The following is a 25,948-nucleotide window of genomic DNA, read 5'->3' as shown; positions in this document are numbered from 1 at the left end:
AAAAGCTTGTATTAATTTCTTAGGAGAAATTAACAACAAATACCCCAAAAGTAGGCAGGTTGTTTACCAAAAGAAAGGAATGGATTTTTCCCTGCATAGTGAAAAGGACATCTATTTCTGGGGCTCTTATATTTTGTACAGATGTAAATAAATTGAGAATGGTTGGTTATAATGCAGGGAACATCAGGAAAGCAACTCAAAGTCCATATAATTCAGTTCCAAAATCAGAGTTGTTCGCCATCTTGATGGTTTTGTTAGACTTTATTGAGTATCTTAATATAATTGCTGAATGTCAATATGCAGAAAGGTTGATATTGTATATAGAAACTGCTGAACTTGCTCTGATAATTCAGAATTGACTTTGATATTCATGCAACTAAAAGAAGCAATGCAAGAAAGAAGTCGTCCCCTTCATATTACCCAAATGCGATCTCATACTGGGTTTCTTGCAACATTAGCAAATGAAAATGAAGAAATTGATCAATTATTGATAGGAAATGTGTTTGAAGTTTCAGAATTACGTAATGATCATCATGTTAATAGTAAGAACTTAAAGAAAAGATTTTCCATTACTTGACAACAAGCTAAGGAAATTAGAAAAAAAAATACTCTACTGCTTATACTTTGTATAATAAAGTTCCTTCACCTGAAGGAACTAATCCTAAAGGTACACAAAGGAATGAAATTTGGTAAAAGGATGTATTTCATTTAGCAGAATTTTGAAAATTAAAGCACATTTGTCATACTATTGATATATACTCTGGATTTCAATGGGCATCTGCCTTAAGCCCTGCAAAGGCTGTTTCTATAATTAAAAATTTATTAGAAACAATGGCTATGATGGGCATATTGATACAAATTAAAACTAATAATTCCCCAGCTTATGTCTCCTGTAATATGAAACAAATTTTTACACATTACAAGGATATCATATAATCTTATAGGACAAGCAATTGTAGAAAGATCTAATTGCACTCTAAAGGAGATGTTTGTTAAACAGAAGGGGGAATATGAGTACCCAGAGGGCATACTGCAAAATTCTTTATTAACCATAAATTTTTTAAATGCTATAAATCTGGAGCAACTGCTGAAAAATGGTATTGGACCATAGAAAAAATGCTGAATTAAATTGACCTGTGTACTGTAAGGAGAATTCTTACAGAGCTACAACTGACTTGCCTTCTGAGTGTTTTCTCCTAGCCTTCTTTGATCTGTCTTTTGTGATTGCTATCCTATTTGGTACCTCTGTTTGAAATGTTACCTTAAAGTTCACTAGGGATTCAAAGTCTATGTAAACTTGGTTTTGGAAAAACTGGTGGTATTCATAATAGAGAATTTACATTTTGCATTGTCCCTTTGAGAGACTCAGATATATTTAGGAGTCTGTAAATGAACTTGCTAAAACTTGAATATAGTTAATAATACTTGGATTAAAAATATAAAAATTCTCAAGCTAACAGAGAGCATCTGTCTGCGAGAGGCTGCAGACGGAAAGGCTAAAATCATTTTCAGAGGGACTCTGCATTCTTTCAATGGACCCATGTGAACCCACACCCATTCCACAACAATTTACATACTTGAATTAGAATTCAAATTTTTTTATTCCTCTTCCAGATGAAAGTGTAACTGGACACAATGGAGTAATGATTCATAAGAATGAATGGCCCCAAAGAGGGAAAACACAGAGAAAATATGGAAGTGATGTTCATCAGACACCAGTTGTGACCATACCAAAAAGCAAGACAGCCTGTAAGATGGAGGATAACGCATAAAAACAAAAAAGGAAAACATCAATGCAAGGATATTCTGTGTGTCTCTGGACTCAGGGGAGGTTCTGCTGGAACCATGCAAGCAATGAATGTGTTGAACCCCCTGCTTGTGTTTGTACAGGATGACAATCGTGAAGTCACTGGACCAGATGATGAGCAAAGAAAAAAGGACTTCAGGGAACACTACCAATGTTGCAAAGAGTAAGTCACTTTCATTGTACAGTACAAGACAGCAGTATCCAAAATCTCGTGTTCTTGTCATGTTTTTGTCAATCTTTTTAATAAATGTGTAGATAAAGAAAACAAATTGCATGAATGTATAGAATACCCAGAGTAGGGAAATTAAGCAACCAATATACTTGGCAACTTTGAATTTATGATCCTTCCAAAAAGATTCTCTGGGACTGATGACCATTGCCTGGAATACTCTCAAGAGGCAGGAGGTTCCAATGGACAAACTCCTGCCAACTTTTTGAATGTATAAAATTAGTCTACATACAAAATCATTCAATAACTGCTTCAACAGGAAAGAAGTTAATGTGTGGGGCAATCCTAAAGAGAGAACAATCAAGACATTGTCTGTTAATAGATTGATAAGGATCAGATCTGTGGGTTTTAATGAATACTCTCTAGTAAAGGACTATATAATAGAATATAAAAGAGAAATTTCTGAGAATTCCAATTGTTGTTTGTGATAGTCCAACTATGAGTCGCTCTACATGTATCTTGTGATTCAACATAATTTCCTTTAGATTATGGACAAGTTGTTTGCCTTGGCAGAATTAATAAAGCAAATACTTGTAGCTTTGCTGTAGAAGAAGAAACCTTTAATTCTAAGAGTCTTAAACAGAGGATCTTTTTACTGAAATAGTTGATGGCTAGCCAGGACAACATAAAAAGACTTCATTCCAAAATTATGATAGTAGTTACTTTCCATATTGGTTATTCTAAGATTGTTTCATACTTCAAAATGAATGTATTATTTTATACAGAATAATATTCATTAATTTTCATAGAAAATGTAGCATTTTGGACAATATGATGTTGACCTGCAAGAAACAAGGCAAAATGACAGCCCATACAATGAAACATAATTCCAGAACATACTGATATTGAATAACCATTATCTAAGAAAAGATAACTTCAATAATGAGCACAATACATTAAATACATCTATTCTTAATCTATAGCTTATGTAAATTAAAATATAAGTAATAAGAAATGCATATTATCATTAAGAACAAATTTATGGTCCTGTGTCAGAGCAAAAGTTTTTCCATCTTGTCTCAACAAGATCCATATTTGGTTTACCTTAAACTCATCCTCATTTGCTTACGCCCTCCCTGCCAAATCTTGTGAGAAAATGCCCAAAGCTGTTAGAAAAGCTGTGGGTTGAAATGTGCAGCTACCTACATGATTTTGTATTTGTGAAATTGCTTGGTTGCTATATTTCTCCCTGCAACTCACAACAAGGATGTACCCATTCTGGGTTCTTTGCCTTTGGAAGATCTTTGCAAAATGCATTAGAGGTACTTCTTTTAGAAGTGTTTCTCTTCAGGCAGTTTTTTAAGGCCAACTCTCAATTTGAACTTTGAGGTTTTTAAATGATCTTTAGGTCTCAACCTCCAATTATCTTCCACTAGAAAAATTATTAAGAACATAAAACGTATAGAACTGGTGGTTCTGGTGACAACTTGAAATAAGTTAAAAGCTAGATTTTAGGAAAATTCATAACATATAGATAATATGTATACATAGCATATATGAACACACGTGTTCATGGCTGTTAAAAAGATGGGACTACTGGATCATTAAATCTCAAGAATGTACAACAGAACAAAAGCATGCAATATATGCGAGGAAAACTGCCACAGACAAAGAGAATATTTGATAAATGATAGCTATTGTGGTCATGTTTCATGTTTCTATTTAACTTATGTCTGGAATAATCAGTTACCACTCCTAAGTATATACTGTAAATGAGACAAAAGAAGGCAGTGACTTAGACAGCCTATAGATTAGGTGGAAATTCTCAAGACACCAGACACTATTCCTGTGAAAGAAGGTGTCGGCAAAACTTTCTCTAATTTAGTGAGCCTTTTAAAGTTTTCACCTTTAGGACTCCCTTTCAGGGTTCAATTAAAGACACCACAAATAGCTAAAGGGGGGTGCTTGAAATCTGAGGATAAATATCTGAGAGGTAAGAAATCCACTCATAAGAGGAATCATCTGTCCATGTTTCTTTATTCTTCTCCCTTCAATCCATCAAATACTCATTGTTCCACCCATTACTTGTTCTCCTTGTTCTACTTTGTTCCTTAATTCTCCATCGTTCTTCCTTGTCCTACACATTACAAATGTTCCCAGTAATATATATCCTTAAAATTAGCAATTCCCCAGCTATAGCAGGACCCAGGGCTGGAATTCTTTTGCTCCCTAGAAAATAAGGGTTTTCACACATACACTCAAAGATCCATGGGAGTGGCTAGTATACGTCCAGTGAATTCAATAATGAAGAAAGTTAGTTAAGAAAAGAATTAAGTCATCAACAAATTCTAGAGGTGAAGATTAGTGTGCTACACTACATTTTTAGGTGGTTGGTAAAGGACTAAAAGATTTACTTTCAGTAAAATTATGAATAGGGCATCAATTGTTTAAATCAGCGCACCACTTCTCTTCTCTCAGCAAGCATAGAGGCCATCAGGTAACCAGGCAACCTAGGGGAATCTGATTGATACATCAGATGCTGCAGTTTTTATGGATCTCGGTCTGGAGTTAGCCTTACTGCTCTAAGGGAAGGAGACCCAGAGCTCTAAATTTTCAATTTCAGGCTATGCTATTATCAGTCATTCTGGTCATGGTGTAAAACCAGAATAGCAGCTTGGGCAGGTAGTAATTCTATGTCCTTAGAGATCTGTGAATGTCTTAAATAAGATGCTCTTGCCTAAATACTGACCAAATGCCTGTTGATAAAGATAACTGCAGGAAGGCAGATCTCTGTGCTTACCTTGGAGAGAGGAACAAGGCCTGATCAGTGGGAAACTGTTCTGAACTAGGGAATTAATTCCCAAATATGTAACAGAAAGGGAGTAAACTACAGCAAAAAATCTACAGTGAAAGACAGTCAGTTATTCTTAAAGCAGTAACTCCAAAAAGCTTTGCTTTTTGGTTTAGCTTTTGCCAGTCCCTTGGATTTGATAAGTTGCTCATGAAAAGATGGCTGAGCAATTACTGTATAATGTTGTGGTTTGTAGCATTCTAATCAAGTGAGGTTTCTCTGCAGAAGCAGGGGGCCGCATCTCTGAATCATCACCAAGCTGGATCTAGCATCCCCTGGGATGACACTGTTGTCTCTTCATACTCAAGAACCATGTAGGGGCAGCCAGATGGACAATCAAGAACTGGCAGTGAATCTTGCTATGTAAAGTACTTTAAACAGAGTGAAGAAATGAGATGAGACCTTAGGAACTACCAGAGATTTACAGTTTCCCTATCCCTAGGCACTGGCACTGTAGAGCACCCTAGAGAATGGTTATATCAGACACAGAAACTACTCTATTAATTGATGTACTTCAAGTTCATAACAACAGATACTGCAGGCCAAGTGTGATTTCAGAACTTCTAATTTTTTGAAATGTCTGTTTACATAAGAGTGAGTGTATGTAGAGACCAGGAAACTTGAAAGCAGCCCATCAGATGGTCTGGAGTTGGGTTGGGGAGGGTAAAACAATACACATATTTTGTAATTAAATGAAGGAGTAAGGAATGGGACAGTATGAACTGAGATGAGTGCAGAGAAATGGTGGAAAGGGAGATTTAGGGCCAATAAAAAATCATGAAGGGAGAAAATGCCTTAAGAAAACTTGTTATTTTGTAAGCTAATAAAATATAGAGAACAATAAGCAAGTTATAAAAATAAACATCAATATAAAACGACGGAAGAAAGTACTGAAGATGCCAGATTTTGATGTGTTTGTGGATGAACTAGGGCCGTAATTCTGGGGCAATGTCTGTGAATGTCCCACTATCAATGTTTAAAAATGGGTCCCAACTGCTTAAGTTTACCAAACGTAACTCTGTACACTAGCATCCACACTCTTTTCTAATCTTTCTGTCACTCTATTAGTATTTAATTATCCTTTGAAGGAACACGTGATTCTGAGAAGAATTGCAATTTAATTTGTGCTGGAAAAGTAAATATTTTATACACTTTAGTACCATGTCTTTATTTTTTAATTAAATTATATTTTTAATATTGTCTTTCTCTGCCCCTCAACCCTTTCCAAGTACCCCACATATAAACTTCTCAAATTCATGCCTCTGATCTTATTCATTAGTTGTCATTACATAAGTATGTATGTATGTGTGTTTAATATTACTTGTATGTACATGTTTTCAGGGCACTTGTTTGTCAATGATTTCTGGGTTTACAATTTAGTACTGGAAAGCCAATTAGGGGATTCTTCCCTGGTGAAGAATATTTTGTTTTGTTCTCAGCAGTACTTCCTTACTGTACTTCCCGTGGTTCTCATCCCTCAACAAAGAAACTTCCTTTCAAAAACAAAGGATACATTACAAAAAACAAAACTGATCAAATCCCAGAAAACAAGTGAGGGTGTTGTGCCCAGCACCAGGTGATCTATTTACAAAGTAAGTATTTCACTCTAGGCTCAGGAAATATTGAAGTAAAGGAAGCAGAAAGATTTTAAGAGCCAGAGAAGCTGATGTCTGTTATGAGACTCCATCTTCTATAAATATCAGGAAAGCTGCACCCATGAAGTTTTATCATTGCTATCTAAAAAAGGACAGCAAGAGCCTTGTTAACATGGAAGTGGAATTCTACTGAGCACCAGTAATTCCACTTTCAAGAATAACCAAACAACTAAAATTTCATTTTTCTTCATGCAGGAAAAATCATGGGAATTTCAACCTGAAGAACACTAACAAATGCCCAGGTGCACCCCATGATCAATTATTGTATACACACAAAATAGACGTTTTCAAGGTAATTCTAGCTTGGAGGAAGTCCATGACATTGCTGCTCTGGGCTATTGGGAGGCTGCTAGTGACCACCTACATGAATGTGTACTGAGGCAACTACGCTGGGAACATGCATCAAAGACCATGTCCAATGACATTTTAAGAGCATTAATGAAGTATATAGAGATTTTGTTGTACTAGAGGACCACACCACGGCTGATCAGCTACAGGAAAAAGTGATTCATCACTTTCATCAAACATTCAGCAGAACCATTTGGTCAAGCACCATCAGCAGGAGTATAAGCAACTCCATTAGGAAAATCTAAAATCTCAAATTCGCTGCTGGAAGTGTGAAAAACACCTTGGACAAAATTATTTAAATGCTGCTCAAGAAATCAGGAGAAGCTAGAAGTTGAGGGTGAGATAGGCATTTGTCAGAAGATAAATGAGGACATAAAGTGTCTTTAGCAAAAAGGGGTGTAGTTACATGAACAGGAAAAGAAAAAAGCCCATTACAGAGTTCAGTGGAGAAGACTGAGGAGTGGAACCAAGCATGTCGCGAGAAGATGTCTGTACACCAGCATAAGTGACCCACAGAGATCAAGAAAATGTCTGCACACCAGCATGAGTGACCCACAGAGATCAAGAATGGTATGACAGAAATCTCAAGGTCCAAATCAGGAGCAGAAGGAGAGAGAGCACAAGCAAGGAACTCAGGACCGCGAGGGGTGCACCCACACACTGAGACAATGGGGATGTTCTATCGGGAACTCACCAAGGCCAGCTGGCCTGGGTCTGAAAAAGCATGGGATAAATCCGGACTAGCTGAACATAGAGGACAATGAGGAATACTGAGAACTCAAGAACAATCGCAGTGGGTTTTTGATCCTACTGCACGTACTGGCTTTGGGGGAGCCTAGGCAGTTTGGATGCTCACCTTAGGAGACCTGGATAGAGGTGGGCGGTCCTTGGGCTTCCCACAGGTCAGGGAACCCTGATTGCTCTTCGAGCAGATGAGGGAGGGTGACTTGATCGGGGGAGGGGGAGGGAAATGGGAGGCGGTTGCGGGGAGGAGGCAGAAATCCTTAATAAATAAATAAATTTAAAAAAATAATAATAAATAAATAAAGATGAAAAAAAGAAAAAAAAGAATGGTATGATGCTGAAATTGCTTAGATACTACAAGGAAAAATAATATAGGAAATTGCTCTTTTTCCTTTTACTGAAGGAAACAAAGCTTACAAAGAGGCCAAACACTAGGAAAAACTCATCTTTGGATAAAGGAATATATGACCCTGAGTACAAGCAAAGCACCTAAGTCAACACACTTAAAGACAAAAGCCAGTAACAAATACAATGTTCTATGATTGACAGGCCATCACAAACATTACTGCCTTCAATTTGGACCATGGGATTTGGATCACACCCATTTACAAACAATCATAATGCTACTCATCATTTCTTAAAACTAGAGTCCTCTCATAAAGGATTCCATAACAAATAGTAAATAAAAAATCTGCCTTGAAAATGTTCCTTGCTCTGACAAATATTACTGAGTGACACAAATATGCATTCCACATTAGTAGATTTCCTTCTATCTGGGATTCTGTGGAGTTATACTCATGTATTTTTCTAATTATAAACAATTTTATATCATCTTAAAAAGAGAATTATGACATATCTATGCTGAATTAGATAATAATATATTCCCCAAATTATATAAGCTAAGATAAACATCAAAAAGTGAAATAGTTATTGATGGAGGACTATGTTAATAAAATCCCCGCACCAATAAAAAGTAGTAAACCTCTGATATATTTACCAGTACAACTGTTCCCTTCAACAATGAAGCAGAGGTCTGTGTTAATTATTTAGGTAAAGGGAATTTTTGGCCATATTACAGATTTGCTTTTGCCCTTCCATATGGTGTTTCACTTGAAAAATTCCCCCAGATGTATGTTTATTATGATGTTTAATTCATTAGCTGAAAAAGCACACTTAAAGAAATAAAGGAAGAAAGGAAGGAAGGAATGATAGATGAATATAAGTTTTGGTTAAGGTTGCCAGTTATATGGAGCTTGTGACTGTACACAAAGCTCAGTGAATCTTGGTTTCCAACAATGATCCCAGGAAACATCACCCATTGCTTGTGAAAGCTATTACTGACCGAAGTGAGAGTTCATAGAAATATTCCTTAGAAGTCTATCCAAGTCACATTCTTTAACCTATGTTTTCAGTGCTTCATCTGACAATAATGTGTACATAGGAAATATGACATCATTTAAGATATACCCCATCCTATAGGGCACAAGTGAAATCCCAACATTCCTGAAAGATTTTTAAAGTTTTACCTACTTGGAGTTTTTGTTCTAACTGAGAGAACAATCATATTTTTCATATCCCAGGAAGATGACGCCAGTAGACCAATCAAGGCACATTTCTAGAATGGAAAAAAAAATTACTGGTAAGATATTTCATCAAGAGCTACTGTTGCCTCTGAGATTCCTTGAATGACAATGACTAAGAAGATTATACCACATGTTTGGGATTTGAGTATTTGGATACCCACTTGTACCCAGTGTAATGAAGTAAGAAGAAATGTTCAAGAAAAGAAACATGACTACCATCAACCACAGTGAGAGCACACTACTGTGTTCAGATCTGTGCGGTTACACTACTCAGTTGTGGAAATGGGTATTCATCTTCACAGCAATTGAATCAGCACATAGAACTATGTTGTAGTTAAGGTGGACACATGCACATGGAAGAATATTGGATACATGCACAAAAATCCAATATTCTCACTGGTAAATATCCACTTTATTTTATTTATTAAGAGTTAAATGTATAATGGCAAATATAATTTTCAAAAAGGTTTATTTTATTGAATGTACATCAAGATCTCTCACAACCCCCCACCCTCTTTTTTTTACCTGATCATGTCTCATGATGAGGATAAACAGAGAGCTAAAGATCAATACCAGTGATAGGGTACCATTGATATGAATTTTCTTTTGACATTAAACAGAGTCCTATTCCTCTCATGGAACTAGACAAGAAAAGCACATCTCAAATGTTCAGGTCCCTAAATCATGACTGAATATCTTCTATTATCTTTCAGTTCCTTATATTCACTGACATGTCATCTATAATGACTGCAAGTCCCTAGTAATGCAGAAAATCCAGTCAGTTAGTGCCTTATTTATCTTATTAACTCATATGTGTTCGTTGCTTCTCAAAAAGAGGTGGTAAGTTGCACTCTTTCTCTGCTTCCAATGCTCTTGTATGGTTCATACCAGACCATTTTCAGTGACCCCATGAGCCAAGTTTTGAGAAATGCCTTCGTTCCTATTTTGGAGGACTCCACAATATAGGCACTTCAGATACAAAATGTTCCCTAATTTTTACAATTCCATGTAATGGGAAATGACAAGACACCGTGCCCATACTCTTCTTATATCCTTTTTGTTCTGTGAATTAAAGCTTAGAACTCATGGTTGTTTTCTACTTCTTCATCTGTACTCTCTCCTCTAGCATCCTGAATGCTATAAGAAGTAGCAGGTGTATTTTTTTTTATCAATTAGGTCATTAAATGGCAAACAATGATAAAAATTTAGAAGTCAAGGCTCTCCTCTCAGTTTGACACTTTCTTGGAATTCTATAACTGTCTGATGTGGACTATTAATACCTGAACATAGAAACAGAAATGGTACCTAAGTCTTTTAAATCTAAAAGTTGTTTATCACAGTACATACTGGAAGGTCTAGACCAATTCATGGCTGATATGCTGCAAACAAAATCACCCGAGGCCCTGATAACAAAGCCATGAGACGCTTTTCCAAACATACTTCTGGTTTGTATGTAGTTTGCGTTTCCCACTTGACATGTTTTTCATGTTGTTGATATTTCATTGCATGCTTCTCATATTAAGAAGTCCTATTTGGTTGTAATAGAGGGATGGCTCACTCATACTTCAAACTTGATGGTATTGCGGTGGACCTGGGCTTGGATCCCTGCATCCGCATGCTGCCTCAAAACTGACTCTAAGTCCTTCAAGAGAGTTTAACAAGGTCTTCCAGCCTCTGCCAGTACTGTAGTCTCACAGTACACACATATATGTGTACAGAAAAAAACATTCATACACACAAAAATTAAAGAAGATAAATACATCTTTTCAAAAAGGTTTTCATTTTAAAATACCCTTATTTCATAAACAAATGTCAAGTGTAATAAGGCTTTTTGGATTTTAATAAAGTGAAGTGTCCTAACAGTTCATGGTGACAGCTGACCTCCCTGTTTGATTTCACAGTACTAGATGTATCTGATGTTTATGATACCACGGGAAATATGCACTGATTTTACTAATGGGTAAAAGCTAGAGTGGTAACTACAGATCAATTGCTAACACCATTACTCTGTGTAAAATGGAACATGAGATAATAATTTGTGTCAAAATATCAAGAGAAGAAAATTAAGTCACTGACATGTTTTATTTAAAATTGTGCATATACTTACTACTTATATAAAGTATATATCAATATATGATTGATGAATCTATTAAAATTTATAATGCACTCAAATAGAGAAGATTCATGCAAGAAACATAACAAAGAATCTGAAGAACGTGAGAATTTAAACATTGTCCAATCAGAAATTACAAAAACCTAAATGTAAATATAAATGATGGGTAGAGCCCTGGTCTGCCATGGGACATGGCCTTTGTTTGTATTAATATCAAAGGATAAAACAGTGAGAGAACACATGTCAGTACTTCATGTTTCACTTTAGAATATGATTCAACCAGGGAGATAAGTCCAGACACATTTTCCCTTGCTTTCAATTCTGATAGTCACACTCTAATTTCACCTCAGTGTTACATTCCCAAGTTCGAGAGGGAGGTTTCAGACAGTCATTCACTACAGACTGGTAATTCAATACAGATTCAACTGCTGACACCATAGCTAATTAATGCAGTGGTATGTAAGAACCTGCTTTAGTCCAGAAACAGTCTCACATGGTATATCTCCCAGAATTGTGTGATTTCTTGCTTTCCAGTTTGATTATTTACTTTGGGCAGAAAACTATGCTAAGTTCAGCTATAATAATAATACTACAAAGACAGCCACGTTCCTCAGTCAAAGATTTACATTACAGTAAGAACCAACAGAACAGGCTATGTGTGGATAATTTTTGGCTAACCTCTAACTATGGACTTCTTTCTTCTGCTTTCTCTGCCTGTTCTACATATCTGTTTCTCTCCCAAATCCAATTGCCTGACATGAACTTACTCAGATCTCTCTTCATTTCTGACTCTGAAAAACACTCTGAAATTCAAAGTACTCACCTGGATTCATGCATAAGCAGGCTGCTGGTTTCAATCTGGCAGAACCTGACTCTTAATAAACTGGTCCGTGTGAGGGAAAGGTAGAGGTCTGTGACACCGTGACCTCACCTCCCTCTAGAATTCCAATTTTCATGTCACTTGCAGTGGAAATGACAAAACCGGCTTTAAGGGACAAGATAATTTATGAAACTTTTTCCACTTCTTAATTAACAAAGACTAAGAAGAGGTGTGTGTGTGTGTGTGTGTGTGTGTGTGTGTGTGTGTGTGTGTGTGTGTGTATCTCCAAAGAGACAAGGTGGGGTTTTTTTTTTTTGTTCCCTACCGTGGGCATAGTTATTATAAACTGAACTCAAATTAAGAGTTCTTTAATCTTATCAACACTCCAGAAGATAGTTCCATTATTATTCTTATTACACTTCAAAAAATGACAGCACAGAGAAGTCAAATCATTATAGAAAGTTGCACAGCTAACAAACAACAGTGACTAAAACATACTTGATGGTTTTAGAAATATCTGACCTGTAAGATCTTCTAGGTCATAGAATCAAATGTGTTCTCTTTGATAAATGAAAAATAATAATGTTTTTTCAGCTTCACTTTAGGGATCCTATCATTTCTAAACCCGACAAACACTTCTTTAGGTCCACGAAAACTTTCTGGCTACAGATTTTAGTATTTCCTTTCTTTAACTTTTTCTGCACTCATTTCATTCAAATCACACGTAATGAATTCATCCTTGGTTTAGTGTTTCCAGATTTATACAGAAAGTCAACTTTACCTTTTGAGGTTACATAGTGACCCTGTACCCAATCTTTCTCTAATTTATTTTTTTTAATTTATTAGATTTTTTCCATTCAATTATTTACACTTCCTTCCCTCCTCCCAATCCCCTCCCACTCCCCCACACTCCCTTCTCCCTCTCTCACCCTGCTTGAGAGAGGGAAGGCAACCCTGCCCTGTAGGAAGTTCAAGGCCCTCCCTCCTACATCCAGGTTAGGGTCCCAAAAAGCCAGAACATGCCGTAAAAACAAGTCCCAGCGCCTTGATATTTTTAAAAAATATCGATCCAAATTCCCACTTCCTCCCCATCTCCCATTCCTTCCACACACCCTCCCACCCCATCCCCATCCAATCCTGAGAGAGGGTAAGGCACATTGCTTTGTGGAAGGTTCAAGGCCCTCCCTACTATATCTAGGCTGAGCAAGGTATCCATCCAATGAGAATAGAATCTCAAAAAGCCAGTATATGCAGTAGAGATAAATTCTGGTGCCACTGCCAGTGGCCCATCAATCTGCCCCAGCAATTCCACTGTCAACCACATTTAGAGGGATTAGTTTGGTCCAATGCTTGTTCCTTCCCAGTACAGCTCGAGTTGGTGAGCCCTTATTAGCTCAGGTAAACTGTTTCAGTGGGTAAACCCATCATGGTTTTGACCTCTTTGTTCATATGCTCATTTCTCCCACTCTTCAGATAAACTTTGGGAACTCAGACCAGTGTTCCAATGTGGATATCTGCCTCTGTTTCTGTTGTTGGATGAAAGTTCTATGGTGATATTTAAGATATTCATCAGTCTGATTACGGGACTTAGCTGAGGTCATCCTTATGGATTCCCTGGAATTTCTCTAGAACCAGGTTTCTGCTAACCCCATAATGTCTGCCTCAATCTAGATACCTCTTTCCAAATGTAAAATGGAAGAATGAAAGCATATTCAGCAAATAGTGCTGGGATAGCACTCCTTCATTGCTGGTGGGAGTGCAAACTGGTGCAGCTGCTTTGAAAACCAGTGTGGCGATTCCTCAGAAAATAAGGAAACAACCTTTCTCAAGACCCAGAAATACCACTAATTAGGTCCTCTCTTGGACTATTCTCTTTACTCGTTTGTCTTGTCCAACTTTAATGTGATGGTTTTATCTGATTATATTTGATTTTGTTATGTTTGCTGTTGTGTCTTAGAAGCCTGTTCTTCCCTAATGACAGAATTGGGAGTGAATCTACATGGAAAAGGAGGTAAAAAGGCGCTGAGAAGCATCGAGGAAAAGGAAATTGTAATCAGCATATACTGGATGACAGTATAATCTATTTTCCAATAATATGTTCAAAAAAGGAAAGACAAAAATTCAAACTGAAGCCTGTTCTTTCATTGCCGGCTGCCCAGACTCAAATAATCACACAGAAACTATATTAATTGTGACACTTCTTGGTCAATGGATCAGGCATGTTACTACCTAGCTCCTACATTTTCAATGAACCCATTTCTAGTAGTCTATATATCACCATAAGGTTGTGGCCTACTGGTCAGGTTCTAGTATTTGTCTTTTTCAGCAGCTGCATGGTGTCTCCCTGACTCTGCCTTCTTTTCTTCTCTATTTCCACTTAGATTTCCTGCCTTGCTATATTCTACCCTTCCATAGGTCAAATCAGCTTCTTTATTAATCAATGGTAATAAAACATAGCCACCGCATACAGAGGCAAATCTCACATCATCTCCCATATTATGCCTAAATAAAAAGGAAGGTTTAAATTTTAACATAGTAAAATTACATATAAAAGATAGTTATCTAGCAAGAATTAAAGTTACAATATTTAGTGTATTTGTATATGTCAAAATTAAAGAAAATATTCTATCTCCTATTTTATTTTTGTGAGTGTAAAGCATCATATCTAATTGACCTTTTGACATAACTAAGGAAAATTATAACTATCTGCTTTCAACTCTATCAAAAACCCCCCAAAGCTATTATATTACCTAAGTAAACAGAAAGTGTATAGTAAGCACCTTCCAAAATTCTAGAGTTCACAGAGACATCTCACTGCATGGACAGTCATACAAATTAATTTTGCAATGTTGGGACATACATCTTCAGCCTATAGACCCATAATATCTGGAAGATTTTTCAGTGAAACAGGAAATTTGAAGTTTTTTTTTTCTGCCTTATAAGGGCAAATTTTATCAGTTGCTTTCTTCTGTGTCCTACAGAATGACTGGAAGTTTCTTCTGCAAAACAGAAACCCTGAAGTACCATCCCATCTTTTGGAAAGTTTAGCAGTCACTCTTCTGTGATTCCTGCATGTCTAGTTCAGATAGTATACTGTCAAGCAGTCCAGACAAGAGCAGTTTCTTGCACAAATTTGTCTTGTCACATTGAAGGCAAATCCTATAACAAATTTCTTCAATTCCCATCAATCACTCCAATGTAATTGGTGCTGCCAGAAGCAGACATGTCTCACTGTTGAGACAAGTTGAACTTCTTAACATTTTTTAAATGCCATATTCTGTAGGTCTTTGAAGTATTCAAGTTTATCTAACTGAATATATAATATATATAAAATATAGCTAGAATATGCATCACTGTATATCTAGAAAACCTAACTAACATGACTAAAGGTTTATTATAGACGACTATTAACTTGTATTTCTCAATTATACATTACATTTCTAAATGAGATACATAAACATAATACCTTAAACAAGAGTAGCAATATATTAAATTAACCTTAAATTTATCAGTAAACAAAAGTCCATACTAATACAAAGTACTCATTTCTATATCATATTCCCCTTTAAATAAAAACAAATATTTATAAACAATAATTTTGGGAATTTGATCATAGTTTTCTCCAAACTGCTTCCTGCTATTTATTGGGTGAAGTATTTTTAGGATTCATGGAGACTTTTCAGGGGGTCTTGTTTCATCAAACCACATGAGCCTGGAAGGGATCCACAAGTTCTCATTTTCTGTGGAAACAAAAGCAGAACCTCTTTTCCAAAGTAACATATCTTTAGATTCAAATTTTGAAGTCAAGATAATTTTATATGTATGTATGTTAGTGAGTATGTGTTGGTTTAACTTAACATCCCCAGAATCAAATATCTTTCTGTAGTCAAAAAAAATCACAATAATGTATATAATCCAGTCTCTCTGTGTATTTTCTATCTTTACATGGCTTATTTTTTACTCTATTACTTTTTAATATTTATTTACTATCTTTAATTATTTAATCTATATCCGTCTTGTTTGTTATAACTATCTGTATTCTTTTTCCTCTCTCTCCCAAGCTTACTAACATTTTTTTGAATGTATTCAATTAACTTTTTATTTATTTATTTATTTTTTTAATTTTTCTTTTTTACCATCATGGAATCATAGAAACGGAATCTAACAGTCTCTACCGTTATGAAGTCTCCTGTTATTTTTCTTTCTTTTTTTTTATTGAGAAAAGGAAAAAAAAAACAAGTTTCCACCTCCTCCCAGCCTCCCATTTCCCTCCCCCTCCTCCCACCCTTCTCTTCCTTAGGAGATGGGGAGAGAAAAGGGAGAAGGGGAGGATGGGGGGAACTTGGGGAAAAAGGAGGATTGGGATAAAGAAAGGTTGGATAGGGGAGCACAGAAGCACAATTCTTAGTTAAGGGAGCCAACTTAGGGTTGGCAAGATACTTACATTTTTTATATAGACTATGTTTCATTTAGAGGTCTTTTATATATGAATCTGTCCTATAGTATACCTAAAATCCTTTTCTGACCAGGAGAATTTTTTTAAAAATTGTAAGTGATGTGATTGCTGTAGCCCTGGGTCCTGGCTCCAACTCTCCCAACCTTTCAATATGGCTGCAATGCATTATTGCTAGCTCTGTGAACCATGTTCACTGCCCCAGCTCCAGAGGTGCAGAGGTTCTGTGTTGACACCCTTAAGCAACCTGCTGCATGCTGTTCACAAACCCCATTTAAGTGTTCCATAACAGGAACTCCCAATGAGTCAGAGCCATTTTGTGCCACAAGCATGAAGCAAGAATATGTCTCTTAAAGAAGCTGCACAATTTTTGCTGCTAGTGCTGAGTCAGAAAACCTTCTTTTAAAAGAAGTCATACCTCTGCTTGCTGCCAGGAAAGAGAACCTATTTGAAAATGTGCAGCTACCAAAAAGCTCCAACTGACTCCTGCTTTTGTGGGTCTACAAATGCTTTATTTTTAAACTTTGATAGGCTTTATGTGGATGTACATTGCTTAGCATTTGGTGTCATTATGTAATTGGAGACTGCAAGTTTGTTTCCTGGCCACCCAGACCAAAATAATCACACAGAACCAGTATTAATTACAATACCGGCCAATGGCTTAGGCATATTCCTAGCTACTTCTTACATCTTAAATTAACCTGTTTCTTGTAATCTATGTGTCACTATGAAACTGGGGACTACTGGTAAGGTCCCAGTGTCTGTCTTCTTCAGCATCTACATGTTGTCTTCCTGACTCTGCTTTCTTTCCTCATCTTACTGGTAAGGTCCCAGTGTCTGTCTTCTCCAGCATCTACATGATGTCTTCCTGACTCTTCCTTCTTTCCTCATCTATCTCCACTTGGACTTCCTGCTTTGTTATATTCTGCCCTGCCATAGTTCAAAGCCACTTCTTTACTAGCCAATGGTAATAAAAGTTATTCACAGCATACAGAGGGGAATCCCACATAAAAAGATTTTCTGGCATCTAAATTGATAATCATGTGATTTCTATCATTGAGTCCATCTGTGTAATACATTACATTTACTGGTGGCTTTATGTGGAATGATTCCATCATCTTTGGAATGATTGTGATTGCTGTTTCATGTTCAATGAACAGCAGTTTATGATGGAGGAAGGTCATTGGTTAAAAAAATAGAAACTGTTTGGCTGGCCCTCATAGGTTAGAACACAGGTGGGTGGAGAAAATAGAACAGAATGCTGGGAGGAAGAGGAAGTGAGCTCAGACTCTCTCCCGGGCAGACACGATTCAGCTCTGACCCAGGATGGACGTAGGCTAGAATCTTCCCGGTAATAGCACCCAGCTGTGCTACACAGATTATAAGAAATGGGCTAGTCCAGGTGCGAGAGTTAGCCTAGAAGAGGCTAGATAGAAATGGGCCAAGCAGTGTTTAAATGAATACAGTTTGTGTGTTGTTATTTAGGGCATAAGCTAGCAGGCAGCCGGGGTGCTGGGGATGCAGCCCCGCTGCGCCAATTACTACAAGTTTATTGTAGTGAACTCACAAATAAAATCATTCAAAAGAAAAAACTGGCATGGCTTATTATAGCCACACTTACCCAGGTCTAAATTCTGTACATTTCACTCAATTGTGAAAGAGACAGTATAGCCATGCTGAGGACATGCAGCATTGCTTAGGGCCTCACATTGTCACCAGCATATATATTATAGCACATGCTCAAAAACTTAATGAAGAAAATTAGTAGAAAATAGAAAAAATAATTAACTTTATAGACTCTTTTATAACTCATGGATCATTTCACCACGTCCTCACTGAATACAATCATTCTAGGTCTCCTTCTTTCCTTATTGCTACACTGAAGTTATACCCATTTGCTTATATACCTGTAGACATTATTGGATAGAATCTGAATATTATCAAAAGAATGTGATTTTTTATTTTCATTCTGAGATGTGTGAGCTGATTTAATGCTAAACCTAATAAATCTATCAATTTTCCTACATAATTTATGATGCCCTCTTTCTCTTTCATCAAATGATATGCCATTTTGCATATAAACACAAATTTAATTATCAATTTATCTGTTTATAGACATTTAAGTGTCCCCATTTCCTTGTTATACTATATAGAACAACAAAAGTGGATATGAAAAAGTCTTTCGGTATGATATGGAGTTCTCAGAGTTTATGCCTATGAGTGGAATGCCTAGGTCAAACAGTAGTTCTATTTTCAATTTTACTGAGAAATCACAAAACTGATATATATAGTGGCTGTATTAAATTCTTTCAAACTCACTTGTTTACACCAGTATTATGCTGATACCAAACCAGATGAAGATAGAACAACAGCAAAGGAAGTGTACAAGTCAATATCCCTGATGATGCTAAGATTCTCAATAAAATAATAGCAAACATAATTCAAAATTACATCAAAACCATATGTTAATTTGAACAGATTGTCATATGAGGTAAAAGATATTAATTATATTTTTATTGGGCAGGTTATAACAGTAGTGTTTGGAACTTGAGGCCCTTCCACAAGTTCATGGCCAAGTACTATCTCAGTATTCATGTAGTTAAAACATACTACTCAGAGCTGTAAGTGAAATTACTAAGCAGCCAAGATCTCCTGAAAAAATAAATGCTACAAGAAGAACATTTTTATTGACAGATTTTTGTTGACTTTGTTGCACATCAAGACGTCCAAGCTTTCACAGCTTCAAGTTGAAGAGTACAATGGGACTCACACAATAAGATTGGATCGTGTAGGCTGTTGATTCAACCAGCAGACAAAGCTCACATATTCATTTGCCAAATCTTAAGAAGAGAAGGTACAATCTACTTTACATTCTGTATTGACCTTTTGAGTGTGACGCATGAGTAAACAACTGGATACCAATCAAAATACATCAATTTAAATGTTAAAATTAGATTGAATAATTTTTATTCTTTATCCAGCCCAAACAAAGCTTGGATAAAATAGAGTAATGATATATAAGGATAATGGGTACAAATGATGGGAAACAGAGAGAAACGAAGTCATTAATATTCTTGAGCCACCAATTTTGATTATACAAAACAGCAGTGTAGCCTCTGAAGATGGAGGAGAGAGTATAAAAAGTCAGAAAGGTAGACACTAAGATCAGAATGTTCTGGGTGGCTCTGGACTCAGGGGAGGTTCTGCAAGAACTATGAATATATTGAACCCTCTTTTTGTGTTTATAAAGAATGAGAACCATGGATGCACTAGACCAGACCATAAACACAGAAAAGATGACTTCGGGGCACACGACAAATGCTGCATAGAGTGAACCACCAATTTCACTCAAACCTACAGTGCGGCAGTATCCAAAATCCCATTTTCTTGTCACATTGTTGCTTTTCCTGTTGACAAGCGTGTATGCAAAATGAATGGAATTTACCAACATGTACAGTATCCAGAGGAGAGAAATGTGGCAGCCAACGCTCTTCTCAACTTTGATTTTATGATCCTTCCAACAGGAATTTCTGGGACTAATGGTCAAGGCCTGAAAGACACTCAAGAGGCAGGTGGTCCCAATGGACACACTCCTGGAAAACCCTTGAAAGTACAATAGGAGCTTGCATCCAACATCATTCAAAAAATGTTTGAATCCCCAAAGTGCTACTGTTTGGGGTACTCCTGCAGAGAGAATGATCAAGGCATTGGCTGCCATTAGGTGCACAAGAATCCAATCTGTGTGCTTTAATGTGCATTTTTTGTAGTAAAGGAGCAGATAGTAGAAAATTAGAGAGAAATTTCCAAGAATTCCAGTTGTAGTTTGTGATAAAAAAATAATTCTGATTGCCAGGTTCCAGAATCCCATTCTGTGATTTGAATAAGTTTCCTTTGGAATATGTACCTGTTATTCTTCTGGTTAAATAAATACTGACATATATTTATTGTCTAAAGTGGAGGAAGAAGTCTTTATTACATGGAGTACTGAGGGACTAAAACAAAGTATCTTTAAGCTCATTTATCCAAGGTCAGCCATGACCACTTAAAAAGACCTAATTCAATAATGTTTTACAGGTGTAGTTACTTTCTATGTGTTACTGTGAACATGCACAATACATCAGAATGTACATAATGATGAATGGACAGCTATCAAGTTTCATAGAAAATAAACCATTCAGAGAGATGTGATATTGTTCCATGAGAAACAATAAAAATTGGAAGCCCATATAAACAAATATAAGACTTTAAGGATATATTGATATTTTCTACTAATGTAAAAGAAAACAACTTCAATAAAGCTAAAAAATAAATATGCCAATGTTGTATGTATATGTCATCTAAAAGTAAAATATGTGTAATGAGAAATTTATACTACTGCTCAGACTATGGCTATGGTATTGTGACATGGCAGAGTTCTTCACCTTAACTCCAATGGGGCCACATTTTGTTTAACCTAAACAAATTTGCCCTTTTCTAATCCCTCCAGGAAAATTCCCTAGAAAAAGTACCCAACCCAATTCGATAAACTGAGGACTGAAATGTCCCATATCAATGCATGTTTTTAGCTTCTTTTGAACTACTTAGTTGCTTTATTCTCTGCCCAACTCTGCCAATTGCCAACCAGTATATGCTTGTTCTGCTATTTTTTTTCTCCTCAAAAAGATCCCTGTAGAATGTAGTCCAGGCTGCACTGTGAGAAGAATTTCTCTCCATATAACAACAAAGTCAACTTAATACAGACTCTCAATTTGGACTTTCATTGTGCTGAGTGATCTTTTTGTCGTTATGTTATGACAGTCTTAGATAAGGATAAATTAATTTTAGCACAAAATCTATTAGAATTATACTTTATTTGACAACTTTCATCATGTTAAAGCAGACCCTTACAAATATCATACCATATAGATACACATGTGTGCACATGCACATCAGGGCTGTTAGAGAGGATGGAATGTGCAGTATGATGAAATATCAAAGGTTTCAAAACAGCATAAAACAAAGAAAAATGCTATCATAAATGGCAAGGGTAAGGACAATATCTGATAACTGACATCTACTGGAGAAATGATCCATGTCTCTATTGAAAATGATAGGAGAAAAAGCAGTTGGTTACATAGTACATTAGTGCAGTATTGTCAGAGTAAAATCTCAACACACCATACTCTGTTCCTGAAAGAGTGTCTGAAGTCTTCTTAAGTAGGTGAAATACCCTGGAAGTAAGCAGAGGTAACTGTGTATCAGTACCAGATTGAAAACTGCTGTCCAAGAAAGGAACCATTGCTCCACACAATTTTCAGTCATGTAATATCAATCAACTCACCAATCAAGAACTGAAACAAAATGGATATTAATGGTGGGATACGAAAAAGTTAAAACAAAGTAGAGATAAGGGTTGAGACCGTAGGATCTAGCAGATACTAGCAGTATCTTATTCTCCATGCACTGGCATTGTATAACAGCCTAGGGAGTGGCTACGCGGAATGTAGAACGCATTTTATTAAGTGATGTAAGTCAGGCCCCCCAAAATCTTTAGCATATATTCTGTCTCAATGTGCTTTCACTACTTATAGGTGTTATAAAATGTGTCTATATTGGTTAAATGTTAATAGAGGAAACTAGAATGGGACCCATGAGGGAGGAAAAAGAAACTCTATAAGTGAGTCTGTGGAAAGAAAGAAAAAAGACAGATGATATGATAATTAAAAGGAAATTATGTGCATACAAAAGAAAAGCTAGATAAGAGGAGAGTGATGGATAGGAATGAATGAGTCAACCAAAATACTAAATATGAAAAGACTTTAAAAAAACAGCTACAATTAAGCTAAATAAAAACAAAAGAAAATAAAAATGAACAAACAAATGAAGATAAAAAGGAAGAAAATTCAAAACTTGGACTTACTTATACAAAGACCAAGAAACTTAGATCAAGGCCATGTCCCTATAACCACCAACACTGTGGACAACTTCTTGCCTCTGCTTAAATAGTACAAATACAACCTCCATGCTAATAACTCCAGTCTTAAGAATTACTTCTTTCTCACCTATGATTTCTATTGCTCTGAAAAGACACCATGAGAGCAGTATCTCTTTAAAAAATTTAATTGAGGTTTGCTTGCAGTTTCAGAGATTTAGTTCATTATTTTCATAGCTAAAAAATAATAACAGCAGGCAGAAATGGAGGTGGAGAGGTAGCTGAGAGTGTTGCATCTTGATCTCCAGGCTACATGAAGTGAACTGCCTGGCACATTGGGCATAATGTATGCATTTGAGATAGACCACAAACATTATACCTGCCTGCACGTATACACACCTCCAACTACTCCACCCCTTTCTTCAACAAGACTGCACTTCTTATAAATGCCATTCCCTATAGATCAAATATTCAAACACATGAGTCTATTTATGCCATAGCTATTCAAACCACCACATTCCACTACCTTGGACCCATTGTCTTGCAACAACAGCACAATTCAAAATGTATTCAGTCAAACTTCAAGTTTCCCCATAGTCTATCACAACAATGATTTGAATTCCAATGTTCAAATATCGCTTAAGATGAATGAAATCTCTAACTTTATTGAAAAATGAAATGAAAATTTAAGGTCACAGCTTTGCTTTATGTCTAGAAGCCACTACAGTCTATAAGCCTAGACAACCTAGACAACAAAGAAAACCCTAATAGAGACATACATGGATCTACATAGGAAGGAGAAAAAGACAAGATCTCCTGAGTGATTGGGAGAATGGGAGTCATGGGAAAGGGTATAAGAGAGGGGAAAGAGGAGATGGGAGTGGATAAAGATGTGTAGTTCAATAAATACAATAAAAAGTAAAAAAAAATCTCAAAATTCACAGTTTAGACATTTCTGTTCAAAAGAGGATGAAAGGGGCCCTCCTTTTCACCTTTGAGGTCCTTGGAATCCTGCAACACAGCCTTCTTCAGGGCTGATGACTAAGAGAGGACAGACCAAGAAAAACTCCCAAGTACTCAATCAGCCACAGCAAAGATTGGACCAAGAAGCCAAGACTCTGCTGGCCTCATTTGAAGAAAGAGATGGGTAGGCACCAATGCAAGAATTCCTCCAACATACTGAAAAACAACATGGTAATACCAGAATCCAGCAAACACGCAACAGGAAAACTTGAACATTCTAACTCAGAAGAAACTGACAATAAACGTAATCTTATGAAAATGATAGAGACCTTTACACATGAAGTGAAAAACTTCCTTAAAGAAATGGAAGAGAAGACAAACAAAAAGAAGGAATTAATAAATCCCTCAGATACACCAAGAAAACCATGAAAAAGCATTCAAACAGGTAAAGGAAACAGTTTAATACTTATAGACCGAAATAAAGAAAACACAAATCAAGGGAAAGGTGGACATAGAAAATCTGGGTAAATGAACAGGAACTAGAGACAAGTATAACCAACAGAATACAATAGATAGAAGAAAGAATCTCAGATACTGAAGATACTATAGAGGAAATAGACTCATTGATCAAAGAAAACAGCAAATATAACAAATTCTCAACTTAAAACATCCAGAAAATCTAGGACACCATGAGAAGACCAAACCTAAGAGTGATAGGGGTAGAAGAAAGAGAAGAATTACAGCTCAAAGGCCCAGAAAATATGTTCAACAAAATTTTAGAGAAAAACTTTCGCAACCTAAAGAATATCCCTATGAAGGTACAAGAAGCTTACAGAACACAAAGTAGACTGGATCAAAAAAAAAATCCCCTCGCCATATAATAATCAAAACACAAAACATACAGAATAAAGAAAGAATATTAAAAGCTGAAAAGGGAAAAGGTCAAGTATCATATAAACGTAAACCTTTCCGAATTACACCTGACATCTCAATGGAAACTATGAAAGCCTAATGTCTTGGACAGATGTGCTACATATACTAAGAGACCATGGATGCAAGCCCAGACTACTATACCCAGCAAAGCTTTGTTTCACCATTGATGGAAAAAACAAGATATTCCACGACAGAAACAGATTTAGACAATATATATCCACAAACTCAGCCTTACAAAAAGTACTAGAAGTAAAATCACAACTCAAGAAAGCTAACAACACCCACAATAACACATAAAACCTAATAGCCCTCCACCAACACAACTCAAAGAAGTGAAACACACAAATACTAAAAAATAACTGGAGTTAAAAACACTGGTTATTAATATTGCTTAATATTAATGAACTCAATTTACCTATAAAAAGGCACAGGTTAAGAGAATGGATATGAAAACAGGATCCAGCATTCTGCTGTTTACAAGAAACACAACTGAACCACAAAGATAGATACTACCTCAGATTAAAGGGTTGGGAAAAGGCTTTCCAATCAAACAGACCTAAGAAACAAGTGGGTGTGGCTACCCTAATATCTAAGAAAATTGATTTCAAACTAAAATCAATCAGAAGAGATGGAGAAGGACATTTAATACACATAACAGGAACAATTCATTAAGATAAAGCCTCAATCCTGAATATCTATGCCCCTAATATAAAAGCACTCACATATGTAAAAGAAGCATTACTAAAACTTAAATCACACATCAAACCCCATACACTAATAGGAGATTACAACACTTCTCTCTTGACAATGGAGAGATCAACCAGACAGAAACTTAACAGAGAAATAAGAGAACTAAAAGATGTAATGAACCAAAGAGACTTAATAGGTATCTATAGAACATTCCACCCCAACAGGAAAGAATATACCTTCTTCTCAGCAGATCATGGAACTTTCTCAAAACTTGATCACATACTTGGTAACAAAGCAAGCATCCACAGATTAAAAAAAAATGGAGTAACCACCTGTGTCTTATCGGATCACCATGGAGTAAAGTTAGAATTCAACAACAATCCTACCCCCAGAAAGCCTACAAACTCATGGAAACTGAACAGTCAACTACTGAATCACCCCTGGGTCAAGGAAGAACTAAAGAAAGAAATAAATGTCTTCTTTGAATTCAACAAAAATGAAGACAGAACATACCTAAACTTATGGGACACTATAAAAGCAGTGCTAAGAGGAAAGTTTGTAGCACTAAGTGCCCACATAAAGAAAATAGAGAAAGCTCACATAAGCAAATTAACAGCACACCTGAAAGCTCTAGATAAAAAAGAAGCAGACTCATCCAGGAGGAGTAGAAGATTGGAAATAAAAAAAAACTAAGGGCTGAAATCAACAAAGTAGAAACACAGAAAACAATCCAAAGAATCAATGAAACAAAGAGCTGGTTCTCTGAAAAAATCAACAAGATTGACAAACCCTTATCCAAATTCATCAAAAAGTGGAGAGAGAACACCCAAATTAACAAAATCTGAATTGAAAAGTGGGGCATAACAACAGGCCCTGAAGAAATTCAGAGAATCATTAGGTCTTACTTT

At 36.2% G+C, this 25,948-nt stretch overlaps 1 protein-coding gene and 1 pseudogene across 1 annotated transcript; both read right to left on the bottom strand.

The window, feature by feature from the left end:
• Nucleotides 1–1,589: 1,589 nt before the first annotated feature.
• LOC142837397 (vomeronasal type-1 receptor 4-like) lies at nt 1,590–2,509 on the bottom strand (annotated as a pseudogene).
• A 16,984-nt stretch (nt 2,510–19,493) lies between these two features.
• On the bottom strand, nt 19,494–20,411 carry LOC142837389 (vomeronasal type-1 receptor 4-like). The gene has a single exon (XM_075952443.1). The coding sequence runs from the start codon at nt 20,409–20,411 to the stop codon at nt 19,494–19,496; it is 918 nt and encodes a 305-aa protein (XP_075808558.1).
• Nucleotides 20,412–25,948: the final 5,537 nt, after the last annotated feature.

Source organism: Microtus pennsylvanicus, chromosome 1 (genome assembly GCF_037038515.1).
Source record: "Microtus pennsylvanicus isolate mMicPen1 chromosome 1, mMicPen1.hap1, whole genome shotgun sequence".
Classification (NCBI taxonomy): Eukaryota; Metazoa; Chordata; class Mammalia; order Rodentia; family Cricetidae; genus Microtus; species Microtus pennsylvanicus.
Note: the sequence above shows the minus strand (reverse complement) of the source record. Positions and strands in the feature narration are given on the sequence as shown.

What these genes read in the sequence shown, in the direction of transcription:
- LOC142837389 (XM_075952443.1), bottom strand. Translation starts at nt 20,411, where the DNA reads ATGGGATTCTGGAACCTGGCAATCAGAATTATTTTTTTATCACAAACT.